This window comes from Oreochromis niloticus, linkage group LG2, assembly GCF_001858045.2.
Source record: "Oreochromis niloticus isolate F11D_XX linkage group LG2, O_niloticus_UMD_NMBU, whole genome shotgun sequence".
NCBI lineage: Eukaryota > Metazoa > Chordata > Actinopteri > Cichliformes > Cichlidae > Oreochromis > Oreochromis niloticus.
Window position 1 is genome coordinate 28,156,413 of NC_031966.2, and position 14,002 is coordinate 28,170,414.

At 43.8% G+C, this 14,002-nt stretch overlaps 1 protein-coding gene across 2 annotated transcripts; it reads left to right on the plus strand.

Moving 5' to 3' along the window:
• The first annotated feature begins 1,498 nt into the window (after positions 1–1,498).
• Positions 1,499–13,891, plus strand: eda (ectodysplasin A). Of its 2 annotated transcripts, none has more exons than XM_005467906.4 (8): positions 1,499–2,043; positions 8,635–8,734; positions 10,761–10,799; positions 11,088–11,258; positions 11,580–11,614; positions 11,741–11,792; positions 12,307–12,431; positions 12,783–13,891. In XM_005467906.4, exons 1-8 carry the CDS (start codon positions 1,717–1,719, stop codon positions 13,044–13,046), a joined length of 1,113 nt encoding a protein of 370 aa, XP_005467963.1. In that variant the 5' UTR covers positions 1,499–1,716; the 3' UTR covers positions 13,047–13,891. The 2 variants fall into 2 exon arrangements, with proteins under 2 accessions (XP_005467963.1, XP_003445927.1); XM_003445879.5 differs by having other exon boundaries at positions 1,508–2,043; positions 12,307–12,437.
• The last annotated feature ends 111 nt before the right edge of the window (positions 13,892–14,002 follow it).

Below are 14,002 nucleotides of genomic sequence, written 5' to 3' on the forward strand. Positions count from 1 at the left end.
TTTGAATATCTTTCTCTCTTCAATTTCACTATCGTATGCTAACAATGAGGAAATGACTTCTCAGGAGAGAAAGGGGATGATGCTGAGGACACAATCTCAGAGATGCTATATGAGGCTATGCAAGATGTATTTAAATGTTAATATGCAACTTGCATGGCCCTGTTTTTTTTTTTTGTTTGTTTGTTTGTTTCTTGTTTTTTCTTTTTTAGTTCAACTTTATGAGGGCACTGGAATGCAACGTTATTGATTTATGGCTTGGCAATGCTGCCCTTCAGTGGCAGCTGACTAGAATCACTTTTTTTTTCTCCTCTAGATGAGCTGGAGAAAGGAAACTAATTGTGCATGGGGGAAAAAACGTGATGATGTAGTGGCAGTGGGAATTGGCTGAACCAAAAGAAATACAATAATAGATTCTTATATTTGTACAGTGGTAAACTTCACAGTAATATGTATATAGAGAGAGTACACAGTGATGAAATACCATTCATTGGAATTCCAAAAGCCACTCTTCATCATTATTTAGCCTGTAATATCGAGTAAGACCTAGTATGTGTCTCCCAGCCTGAAAAAGTTTACCTCCATATAGGTCAAGTGCACACAAATGTCAGGGTTTGTCCCAGTGAAATAAAGACAGATGTTTGGCGGCAGTTGCCCGGAAAACTAATCTAACGAGGTGATCTGTCAGCCCTCCGAGTCTCTGCCCTGCTTAGGTTTCATCATCCTGGGGCCCGAAGACGGCCAGATTCACAGGCTACCTCTGGTTCTTGGAGATCAAAGTGTCGAGTTTGGATTTTGAAAATGTGCAAACCACAAAGCCCACATTCAGCCTAGTTAAAGCATTGTTCTCAGCGGGCATTTTTGTAACACAAATGTCAAACTGTTCCCTGGATCCAGCCGAATGACACATGTTTAGATTATTTGATGGTGTTGTACACAAAGTGACGCTGACCTCACCGTGACACCGACTCCCTTCCAGGCCCACTATCATAATGTTGAGCCTGACAGAGTTCAGATGCACTAACCTATAATCATATAATTTGTAGAATGTTTAAGAACATAATTTGTACTACTTTTCCACTCTTTGATGATTGCAATGTAACCATCAACCGCTTGTTCTCTTTCAATAACAATACCGGGCAGTATTTTCTGAATCAGTTCTTCACACAGGACCACCACTTCATGTGCCACCCACATAACAAAACCAAGTGCCAAACAAAGCAGGCCAGTGAAAAATTGCATGTCCAAACCCCTAAAACACATTTTTAAAAAAGCACACGTATAAACATTATACATTACACCGGTGACAACCCCCCTTTTCCTATTCACACTCGGGTAAGATATAATAAATCACTGAAAGAAGCCCATGAAATAATCACACAACACTGAACAACAAACATAAGAAAAGAGCGGGGGAAAGAAATTCTCACATCTTTGTCTCAGAGGCGTTGCAGTAGCTCCTTCTCTCCATCGGGTGTCGCTCAACCACTGCACCTACTGCATCCACCCCCCAACCTCTGGGCTGCTAATTGCGCCGGACCAATCACAGGAGAGGTGGGCGGGTTTCCATTGTTACTACAGATACTCCGAGAAGTTTGCACCGACCTGCTGCAGCTGCACCTATGAGTCTCCATGTAAATGAATAGCCGCGGCCCGCGCGAGACAGACGAGCCGATTATGCCGAGATAAGGAGCATATGACTCGCCCCTCCGTCCGATAATGGCACGCGATGGTTCATCCGCGGAGGATTTCCCGGACAAAGTGATGCCCATAGCGGCTCCGTGCACGTGCAGCAAGAAGTGCAGGAGTCGGAGCAGCAGTGTTGTGTTCCTGGGATTATTCCTGCTGTCGCTGACCCTTCACGCTGTCACCCTCGTCTGCTATTTGGACCTCCGGTCCCAGGTCAAAAGGGAAATTATTCACCAGAAGCGGGACTCAGTGATGACACTGGCGGGGAGTGACCTGGCTGACCCGGCGGAGGTGCTCTCGCTCGGCCACCCAGTCCGACTGGACTCCGGCAGCAGCCGCGGAGGAGAGAGTCGTGAGGTAAAAATAAAAAGGGGGTTAAAAAAAAAAAACTTAATGAAGAGACACCGGAGCTTCTTTAAGGCGACATTGTTGTCATTCCTCACGCGGAGGCTGTTCGTGTTCATTCACCTCCGCTCGGTCCTCCTGTTCCCGGTATCACGGTGTCAGGTTTTGTGTCTGCGCTGTTACGGCATGTTTCGGGGCAACTTCTTTTACAGTAGCCTGTCACGGCGTTTTGTCATCTCAGTTTCCAGACAAGTATGGGTTTTTTTGTTTTTTTAAAGGATGGATTTGCGCCCCCGTGTGAGTCATTCCGCCTTTCTGGACTGAGACGCACTAAAAGGTGTAGGCTTTAAATCTTGTCACCTGGCCAGTGTCTCCGGTTCAGGTAAACACATCCAGGGTGGGCATAAGTTGAGCAAATATTAGGGCAGTTGTGGTTCCGATTTTTGCCTTTGTTGAGTAAAGAAAATTCTTTCTTTCATTTATTCTTTTTTATTTTTTTAATAACTTTCAGTAAACTCATTGACTAATATAATGGGCGCATTTTTTATTAAGTAAAACCACATTTTAACCCAATTTGTCTCGTTCCCAGAGCAGACAGAGGTCCAGTATTCAGAACTTAGGCAGCCTGCCCAGCTGGAATCGCAGAGGCAGGTCAGGCTATGTGCTGGAGCAGGTGGACGGAAAATTAACTGGATCACCAGCAGGTGCAAAGCCCAAGGGCTGATGTAAATTCATCAGGACTTTAGATGAGGGTACTTGGTACTTGGAGCAAAGCCAGCCCCGCTTCTCATGTGTGTTTTCTTCCCTGGCAGCAGGGCTGACTGAACGGTCATTTGTGTTGTCTGTGGCTTTTGGCAACAACCCCCTAACCACTAAGACCACCACAACACCACCACACACACACTCCCTAATTTCATCAGCACAAAAGGCCCGAGTGCACCTCTCAACTTTGTATTGCTTGCTCAATTAGCTCATATGTCAGCAGTTGTGTAACCTTTTTACAGAGAAAATGAGTCTGGGGGGGGGCATTGGCTGGACATTTAGTTGTGCAGAGCTGTCAGCTGGATAGCCACCCAGAGGAATTCAAGTTATCCAGGATGGGCGCATTTATTTCTCTGTAGGATAGATTAATGAGATCCATTGCTCATATTTGGATTTGCTCCGTTAACATTTTCCTTTCATGAGCTCAGCCTATTAATTTAGTCCTCTGTGTGTCCTCTTTGCTAAGCTTATTTTAGATAGTAGTGGTTTCCCCCAGTTAAAGCCGAGTGAGATGGGCCTGGTATTTGGCCCAGATGGTGACGCTTCATGAGGTGAAAGACTGTGGCCCAGCTGTAAATATTTAACAGTGCTGTGATGCTGTCCTTGCCAGATGTCTGCATTAAACAACTCTGATTACACATCCCACAGTTTACATAGTTGGAGAAACAGGAGCATGTGGCATTTAGACGCAGCAGCCACACTTGTTAGCTTTTCTGGCATTTCCTTTGAAGGATCTTTCTTCTTCTTTTTTCTTTTTTCTTTTTTTTGGGAGGGTTAAAAATTGTTTATTGGATTTTTCACACAGCTCTTCATCAAAGGCACTTCAGGAGCATTGGGGAAATTTCACGTGATGGCCAGGTATATACAGACAAGTGTAACCAAAAACATAAGATGCCTTGAGAAAACTAAAGCAAAGTACAGTAAAGTCAGGTCCATACCAACACAGGCCAGCGAGGCTCTGTTGTCACGTAAGTGCAGTGAGTCGGGCTGCAGCCTCCGTTCAGATGGACCTGTTTTGTGGTCGAATTGTGTTTTGAAAAGCCCAAGCGGTGTGGTCTGTCGGCATGTAAAAGCAACCTAACATCCGGCCATTCAGCGGGGCTGGTCAGTGTCAAACAAAAGCTAGAGAGCGCCAACGCATTGGCATCACACCAACCGTGACACCCAGGTACGGCGTTAGTACGTAATACTTCATACATATGAGCGTAACCACACCTGTCTTTGAAGTCAGCCTTTATGTTGATGTCAGCTACACACCTGTGGAATAGTGACAGAGAAACTTTCTGATAGGTCCCACTGCAGTTGTTGTGTCGGGAGCATATTTTGCCACAATATGGCAATATGGGGGGGGGGGGTTAGTTGAAGTCATGATATCAAGGAAGAATAAAGTTGATTTAAGTGAAAATCAGTTGTCTTAGCACTAAACTAGTTTTAAATGCTATAAATATATAACACTTACTGTTTATTATTCTTTTCTTTTTCCTTCTACTCTTAAGTTGGTATGTAATGCCTTTTTTTCTTTAATGTTTAATCTTGCCAACACTTGTCACTTTTTCCACTGAAAAGAAACACAAGTTGAGTTATTATTGAGGCTTGGCCTTCTCTTTGCGGTTTCTTTTTGCAGATGCACACCTGATCTGAAGGTCGTGATCGTGGCTAAAACTTCCAGATAAGAATCTTGGCTGTACAAGCTGTGATACTACAAGTGTGTAATCGGTTTCCAGAATCTATCCCTGAACAGGGGAGGAAAGGGCTGTGAGGTGATGCGAGGCGAAAAAAGAAAATAACCAAAAGCTATCAAACTGAGTTCAGACTCTGTGTGGGACTATTTGTGTCTCCTTGGATGTTTTACAAAAAAAAAAAAAACATTTTATAATCTTCATTTTCTCAGATGTAAGCACAGTATTGGAAACAATATTGTTTTGCAGACAAAGCTGGCACTGTTTATAGGTCTTAAGAGATCTAAACTATGCAGTCAAACCACAAGTGGAAATATGAAGAGTTTTGTAACAGAAATTCATTTAGTTTCTTTGGAAACAGTTAAACTTTGAGCACTAATTTAAAAGCTCTCACTTTTTTCAGATCTTTCTAGTTGCTTCTTAATGAGTCGATGATCTGCTCATTTATGATCTGGGCCCACAAAGTGAACAAACAGTCGTCACCTCACCAGTCGCAGTGGGTATGCCCTTGAGCAAGGCATTAAATCCCAGCTGTCCGGCAGACCCCGCATAGTTCCCAACAGTAAAAAATCCCCTTCCCAGGTGTGTATGTGTATGTGTGTGGGGCGCTAAAATCTGTGCCACAAATGTGATGTAAGGCGAGCGAGAGCAAGTGTCTCCCTCAGTCAGCCTGACCCTCGTTCACCTTACAGCAGCGAGTGAAACGTAATAAACATCCACAGAAACATTTCAAAACGTAAGCTCAGAGAGCGTTTTACTCTTGAGCCTAACACTTTTCTTATAGCTATTATATGAAATAATTTTCCTCTCTGATGTATGCCTTTAAAGTCCCCCCGAGGAACAGATGCTAAAACATCTGGAGTCTAGTTAACGGCTATTAAAAAAGTCAGTTTGATGGGACGCAAAGTCCTCGGCAGCGTACAAGCTCTGGGGCGCCCGGGTGGGCTGTCACCCACATCTACTTTAATTGTGACCGCTGCGTAATTGGTTAAAACAGCAGTATCGTACATGCGCTGAGAGCTGGCCGACATATCAGGGATCAATCAGCGCAGACATAAAAGCACAAGTCGTAAGAGCAGAAACATCAGAAACGGCGAGGCTGCGAGCGTTTGCGCCATATAAGCTTGCATCGTCTTGACAGACAGATGGCGTAGACGCCCAGTAAAGATTGAGTCCAGAGTTGCAAACATCCACCATAATAATAAATTCTCAAGGCCTTCTCAGCATTCAACAAGGAATAGCTTTGCCAGCGAGTGTTGCAACAATCTGAAAAGTGATTGGCTGCTGACAGGCTACATTTCCCTTAGGTTGAGCTCCACAGATTTTCAGATGACAATCTATGCATAGAGTTATTAAATTACCCAAGTTATGGTTAAAAACACATGGCCTTTCAAATAGAGGGCTCTGATACGGGCTATGGGGAGGATACTTTTTTCAAAGTGATATTTAAGAAGAAAACGCACAGTCGCAGTCGGACCCAGGAGTGCAAATCACAGGAGTATTAGGTGCAATCAGCTCTCAGGAGTATGCATGCCACTGAACTTGGTAATGCCCATTCAGCCAGCGATGGGCACGTAAATCGCAACCACAGCCAAACAGCCCTCAGTTTCACCTTCTCAAGCTTTGCAGCATCAAATTTTTAACCATAACTTAGCGGTCACTAACTGTTGGTGATATTGCAAGATTTAGAGACACCGCTGCAGCCTGAAAGTCTGTATTTGTGGAGAACTGTGAGTAACAAAATGCTACTGGAGGCCTGCAGCATTTTATTTCTTGCTTGAAGCTTGAAATGCTGCAAATGTCAAGGACCTTTTCAGGCTAACTGGTAAGAATACATGCAGTTTGTAATAGTAAGTGTTAATAAGGTAAAAAAAAAAAGGAGTCTTGTGATCCCAAAATTACACATCCCTGGGGTGATTGAATTTTAGTCATATCCTCACGAAGCAACGGGGAATCTGTGCGCAACAGCAACCCCCACTCTTTGAAGATTTGAAAGCCCTCTAATTAATAGCATTTTTTTCCTCCCCGTGCGCTGAAAAAGAATGGTTTACTCAATAGTTGGCACTTGGCATACATACCAACACATTGTCATCCTGATTTACTGTAACTCTGCGTGCCTTTGAAGGGTACGAAGGCTGTAAATGTTGTAATGAAGTGAAATGAAGCAAAAAAGGGTGAAAAACCATTTCTCATAGTCATATAATGGAAGGAGGGGAAGAAAAAAAAATCACTTTGTTGCCTTCATCTAAAGTACGAGCCGCACCAGTTTGGTAGTAGCCCCACAAACTGCTTGTTTGTCTTCTGTCATTCTGCTGGGGCTTAATCTCGGGCCAGAAATTGGCTGTTGAGTCGTGTTTGGCTGTCAGAACAGAAGAAAGTGTAACGCCATATGGCTGAATATACACCACAAATCCTTTGAGAGGTAAAAGCTCCCCCCCCCAGTATGCCAACAGCTGGAGAGGAGATGTGGAGGCACCTGCGCACCAAATGAACAGCAAACGTTGCCGCTCGCAGGAACATCTGGAGGTCTGCGCACCGATAAACCGTTCCAACACACAGTCCTCCATCAAGCTGGAATTCCCGTGCTCGTAAGGTCAGACACAGCTGGCAGCTGGTCAGGGATGTAGACGTTAACTGCTTCGAGCTTGCCCAACACAGTCGGCGTTGGGTGTTTGACATGATACATCTCATCCCCCATACGGGGGGGGGGGGTTCCCACATCTGAGACGAGGTATAGAAGAAATTCGAACCATAACTTCTTTTCGTGTTTTGCAGCGGCTCTGCCTTGTAAAGGCCCACAAAAAGACCCTGGGAGTTCACGCTGCTTTCAGGAGAAGGAGCTTACTTGTCATCGGGGCTTAATAACGATGTTTACTCGAGTGTCACAGATGGAAACAGGGAATATATCATCCTGGGCACTACTGGGGTAGGCCCCCCCAAGGAAGGCCAAAGTGTCGTCGGTAAGCTTGTCTGCTTTGTTTCTAAGCAGTAAGGCGAGCCGATACGTGGTTATTTATTATCTTTTGATCCGTGCTAAGGTGCCGCATGCGTCACTGCTTTGGTAGATGTCAGTTATCCAAACACCGAGCAGATGTCCAGCTCTCTACAAGCTGTCTGGTTGTCAGCAATGGAGAGCCTTTATGTCTCGGGCTATTACCTTTTATTTATGCTGACACCCCAAAGTGTGACCAAAAAGCTGTCTCGTTTACTGCGAGGCTCGATGAAAAGAGTTGGCTTTGGGTGGTCTCGTTTGTGTTTTCAGTGCCAGTTTTTGAGGGTTTGTTTTTTTTGTTGTTTTTTTTTTGTTTGGTGTTTTTTGTTTTCTGGGAATCCTCCAAAGATGTGATCACAAACTGGCTGTTCGAACAGAAAGCAACTTGGAGCAATCCATGTTTTAAACTCTAAATCCTTAGCACGAAACATTGCCTTGTCAGAGCCAGACACGTCTCGAATGTGTTACTGTCGGGTCAGCACGTCCTACAGAGTTCATGTGAATGTAGGTCGACCAGAACCAGTCCCATATGAACAAACGTGCGGTTTGTCCCGCCGCTCACTTGCCCATGGGAACACCCCGCCGCTGTAGCGCAACTTCCCCTGTTTTTAGGGATGAGCTCAGACCAGACCAGCTACATCAGATCCTTTTCCTTTGACAATTTTTTTGTAGCTTATTCATGCCACCACTGAATAGGGCTGGGACCAGGTGCCATATGAATGGGTATTGCTCTCAGATTAACCGCAGTTCATGTCCTCCTTTTGTATAAAAAGGTGAATTTTAGAAGCAGTCGTGTCCAGGTGACTGTCTCAAACGTCAGAAACGCAGACAAAAGTGACTTGGGTTACAGGATGCGTTACAGCCCAAATGGGACAGACAATGACTTGGCCGCATGTGAATGTGCTGGCTGACAGAGTCTCGCATCTTTTCAACTGCCCCAAGTTGTGTCTGTGCAAACATTATACCCCGCAAGAATAGAAAAGGCCACTTGTAGCAAGAGTTTCGCTCTCAAAAACTTTGTAGCGTTCAGCCCTTTTGTGTTGGGTTCACCGAATTCATCTAAGGTGGCAGCAGCTGGTAACAATAGGCGCAGCGTGCTCAAAAGATGTGGCACCTTTTTCAGTGCGTAATTTTCCGTCTTTAATGGTATTTTCCTTTGTGTCCCACCAGGAGAAGTTACTGTACAGAAAAGCTGACTTCCACGGCACAGAGGATAACAGGGGCATAACTCAGCGAGCGAAAAGAAGCCCCGGCAAGGAGCCAGAAACAGGTGCAGCCCTTTTTTGCGTGTGTTATGAGCATTTGTCATCCTTTAATACTATTGTCTCTTTGATCCTTACGCCTTGATACACAAGACCGTTTTTTTGCCTTCTGAGTGGGTCTTCTGGTTTTTTGGGGTTTTTGTTTTTTAGCACATCATCTATTTTCCATTAATCATAAAAAATGAAAAACAAACTTGAGCTCTCTGGTTGCACCTGCATCAGTTTGTTTTCTGGATATGTACTTGGCAACTGGCGAGTCAACTGTTGAGCAATGCTTTCTGTAACGCGCATTTGCTTGAACGGGACTCAATTCAGTGTAATTAACTGGCTTATGGTAGGATTAGAGGTCTTAAATTTTGAAAACTGTTTGCTAATGGTTTCTCACTTTCTTTCTTTCTTTTGTGTGTGTGTGTGGAATTGATGTTTTATTGCTTTGTGCTTACTTAACAAAGCAGCGCCACCGCATAATGTTGCCGTGTTTATAGAGCGAGAGATTCAATGGAATGGGATTGATTATTACTTGGATGGCAAACAAGGACAACAAGGAGTTTGGGAGGGCTGCACCAATTTGAAACAGACAACGAAGCCCGGGTCCCCCCCCTATCCCCGCCCCTCCACTAAAAATAACATTAGGTCCACCAATTTTTTATTTTATTTTATTTTTTTTATTTATTGTTTGAAGCTGTCAGCAAAGCAGTTATACGCTTTGGAGCCCAGCTGTGTTATCAGTGACATTAATATCGCAGCAGAAGACAAAAAACATACTCACTTTGTGAGTCATTTTCGAGAACCCGGCAACCATGCGTGAGCATAGCTTTCATTAATTCTGCTGAATTGATTTATGCTAATCAATAGCTCCGTGGTAAACCATGTGGCCGGTATGTCTGAGTTTGCTTTTGTAGTCTTTCTTTTTTTCTTTTTTTTTCTTTTTGTTTAGAATCTGCGCTATGCAAATAAAAAGAGGGAAAAAAAGGGAGGGAAGCCTTTGAAGTTTCACGTCTGAGTGCAACAAGTGCAGCACGATCACAAGGCATTCCGATGTCTGTCTCGTGACACTGAATACTTGGGGGCAAGTTTAGTGATTGTGTTTAAATTAGAAGAAAAAACTCACCTTCGAGACTTTCTACATAAATCAGTAAAGTCCCGAGCCTCTAAACACTAATCATTCCCAGGTCTCTCCTCTGCTCTTAGCGCACAGACAAAGGCTTTTGTAATCTCAGCCTTAGATGTGTGCTTTTGTGTGTGTGTGTGTCCTGTGTTTGCACATGTGTGCACGTGTGTGCGTCCTCGGCACTCCTAACGGGCACCAGATTCCAGATAGGGCTGCTCGTTAAGAGAAATCTATGCGGATGCATCCAGTCATTTAGCCAGAGGAGAAACACTGGCCATATGTTTGAGGGGGGATTCAAACTGTGAGGTTTTAAGGTTAAATGGCCTTTGTAGTTATAATGACATGGTAAACACAAGAGCAACCGAGACGGCTTTTTGAAAAGGATTCTTCAGCTGTGCGCGGCGCATATATACGTGCGCGCGCACACACCCTCTTGCAGATGCAAACACTGAGAGCATTTCGTCTTTCAAGCACTGACATAGATGCCCCACCAACATCCGTGCACGCACATCCATACACATGGTTTTAAAGGAGGAGACACACACACACACACACACACAAACACACATGCACACACACACACACTTTCATCTGCATTCTCCATCTGGGCTTAATTCAAAGAAAAGGATTTTGGCAGGATAAAGTATCTCTCTAATGATCTTCTCCAGTTCCACTGCCTGTGAATGCTTAAGGCACTTGTTCATACAGAGGAGGTGAAACCACACTTACAAATTACTACACTACAAGATACCACAAACTGACATACCTCCACTCCAGTGTTCAGTGCACACCATCTCAATCTGTTATTTCAGCCTATTTAGGATACCTACATGGAATAATCTGGATGCTCGATGTGTCATTTGAGATGATAATTGTTGAAGAGGGCATTTGAAGCTTAATCATGCTGCTTTGGTTTCTTTCAGAATCAACTGGAAAGGAAAAAAGGAAAGAGAAGAAAAGAGGTATGACAAAATCCGGCCTAAGTTTCTGTTATTATGGTCATTCATTTGACTGCTATCTGCTGCATGTTTCTGCCCTTGAGAAGTCATCCAAAATCCAAAAACCGCCTTAGCTCAAAGTGGGCGACAAGCTTTCAGTATCTTTGTAAATGTAATTCTTGCCTCCTTAGCTTTTTTAATATCAGCAATTACAATCTGCACAGTTAGTGCGGGGGGCAAATTAGTGAATTGTGGTGATGCATAATTAAAACTGCCTTGACTGCTAACCGTTTATTCCATCTTTCTCCACAGCGAAAAAAAGGCCTGTGCCAGGACCGCCTGGCCCTCCTGGTCCCCCAGGCCCACAGGGGCCACCGGGTATCCCTGGAATCCCAGGTATTCCAGGAAGCAATGTTGTCGGGCCTGCAGGGCCCCCAGGACCTCCTGGGCCACAAGGACCGCCAGGCGCTCAAGGTCCAGCAGGTATAAAACTTGCATCGAGTCCTCCTTGATAAGCAATACTCGAGCCAAAGAGCTTGAAAACGAGCAGAGAGATCCTTTTCTTAGATTACAGTTATTTCCTGCATCCAGACACTTTCCCACAGCAGAATGGGGCTCAAGTTGTCAAAATTGATTCACTCATTGCTCGCACTGTGTGAGTTTCTGGTGCAGGATGTCAAACATTGTGTGGAGCAGAAATGATCTATCTTTAAACTATGCCAGAGTTTATTTTCTTTTAATCATCATCTCACCTCAGCAGTGCAGAGGCCAGAATTTGAACACGTCTCCCTCTTGCTCTTGCAGGGGTTCCTGACAAGGGCAAAACAAAGGAATTCCAGGTAAGAGTATGTCACCTTTTTAAAATTTTACATACAATTTTCTCCCAGTCGCGGCTTCTGGTGAAACAGCTGTTCTCCTGTTTTACGTGAATTTGGATTAGTCACCAGAGATCTTTTGTCTTCCAGCCAGCAGTGGTTCACTTGCAGGGGCAGGAAACGACGATCCAAGTGAGAGAAGGTGGGTGCTCCGTCTACGCTCATTTATAGTCACACAGAACAAAAAAGCATGCATAATCCCTGCCATTGGTTAAACACAGAGTTCTGGATGTGTGCTAATAGACGTGCCTGCTAAACCTCAGAATTACAAGAGAAAAAATATAAACACAGTAGATTGTTGACATGCAGTGAATGTTTATACTCGAGATCCAGCATGCCAGATTTGGTCATTTTTAAGAATTTCTGTGCTCACCAAGGATTTTCTATCCAGGGTAAATGTTACTACCAGTTTTTACCCATAGCACTGTGTAGGATTATAGACACCCTAAAGTTATCCTATAGCCGTTTTACAATCTGGAATGGTAACTCATACTCATGTTGCATGCTAACTGATTCTGATTATCCTTCATCACATCACGGGTAAGCATCATTAGCAGGTTTATACTGTGTGTCAATGCTGAGCTCTGGTTGCAGTTAAGCACTGCTGAAAGCTGTTTATGTTGACCCTCTTTTTGTGTTTGTTGTGACATGTTTAGATCTGTCTCAAGGCATCCTTAAGAACTGGAAGATGGTGTCCATCCATCACCGCGTGTTTAAAATGCACTCTCGCACTGGGCAGCTAGAGGTGCTGTTGGACGGTGTCTACTTCATATATAGTCAGGTAGAAGTGAGTACGGTCCTTGACGTAACTCTTTAAATTTACAGTTGATAGTCAAAAGAGCTGGCAGTCGTTCTAGAGCTAAGCTCAAGAATGACAGTTGATCTGCCTGCTTTGTTTAAGCATATAAATGTTACCTTTTTAATGTAAGATGTATTTCTTTTGCCCTTTCCCTGTGGCTAAATGTGAAGCTTCATAACTCATATTCATGCTGGCTTCTTTAATATTGCAGCTGTTTCAGTTTTAAATAACCCCTGAAATTATCATGTGGAGTCGTACACACTTTAAAGTCTTGTGATTTGTATGCCCCCCTCCTCCCTCCCCGCCCCCTCCATCCCCGCCCCCATTTACCAGGTGTACTACCTCAACTTCACTGACATTGCCAGCTATGATGTGATGGTGGACTCCAGCCCGTTCCTCCGCTGTACTTGCAGCATTGAGACGGGCCAGCGCAAGTTCAACACCTGCTACACGGCTGGTGTGAGCCCGCTCCGCGCCGGCCAAAAGATCTACATACGCATAGCTCATGAGTACACACTCATCAATATGACCAACCACACCACTTTCCTGGGAAGTGTCAGACTTGGAGAGGCTCCATCTGCTGGACAGAACGGATAACTGCACAGTCACCGGCGCCCACCCCCAACCCTCCGATGCGTAACCAAAAACCAGCAGTCACGTTAGCCCAGAGTCACACTGCCTGTTCATCCTGCCTGACGTGGGATTGACACAGTAATTAAAAGCCTATGTTTTGCCTCTGTTTAGAGGGCTGGTAAAAGTTAAGGACGCCCCTTTAGTGACTTTTGTTCACTTTCACAAGATGTCTGTATTCAAATGAACCAAACAAGACAACTTCTGCTGCCCTTTACTTTAGTTCTGCGAAGAGATCGATGAACCAAATGTTCTCATCAGAGAGAAGTTTCTATTTGTAGTCGCCATTTTGTACCGGCAAAGACGGGATCTCTCTTTAAAGTGAGGAAGGACACTGTGTTGATGTATACTAAGTGCTGTTGAATGATAATCTTGTATCTCCAAAAAAAAAAACCCAAAAAACAAATAGCTAAAAAAATAGCTATTTGAAATGTTTTGTTCTGGGGCTTTGTTGGCCTTTTTTAATTCATTTGAATATATTAACAGTTTAAAGAAAATGAAAGATGATGCAAATGTTCAACACAAGTATAAAAGTATCTATGCAAAGTAAAGAAAATCCACTAAAACTGGAGTTATAAGGTGTTCACAGAGCAACAGCACTATATATTTTGCACGCATTTGCACTACAACATCCCTGCAGAATATCAGTGATATGTTTTGTTACAGCGCTATTGTTTAGTTACCTTATGAATGAATCCATGTAGAGAAATGATAGTTGTTAATACATGTCTGTACATACTGTATATAAAATGGGATATACTTTTGTAAATGGAGTTGATTGATGGATTAAAATGTTTCATTTTCTGTCTAAACCATTCGTCTCTTGTGTTTGTGCAGCCGGTGGTATTAATTTAAAAGGTTACAACTTCTCTTTCATATCGGACTGAGCTGGCACGAGTACTGACAAGAACAAATGATGCTCT

Coding starts and splice junctions, on each gene's coding strand:
- eda (XM_003445879.5), top strand. CDS start 1,717: ATGGCACGCGATGGTTCATCCGCGGAGGATTTCCCGGACAAAGTGATG. Junction 11,259..11,579: donor AGGCGCTCAAGGTCCAGCAG/GTATAAAACTTG, acceptor TTGCTCTTGCAG/GGGTTCCTGACAAGGGCAAA. Junction 11,615..11,740: donor GCAAAACAAAGGAATTCCAG/GTAAGAGTATGT, acceptor TTTGTCTTCCAG/CCAGCAGTGGTTCACTTGCA.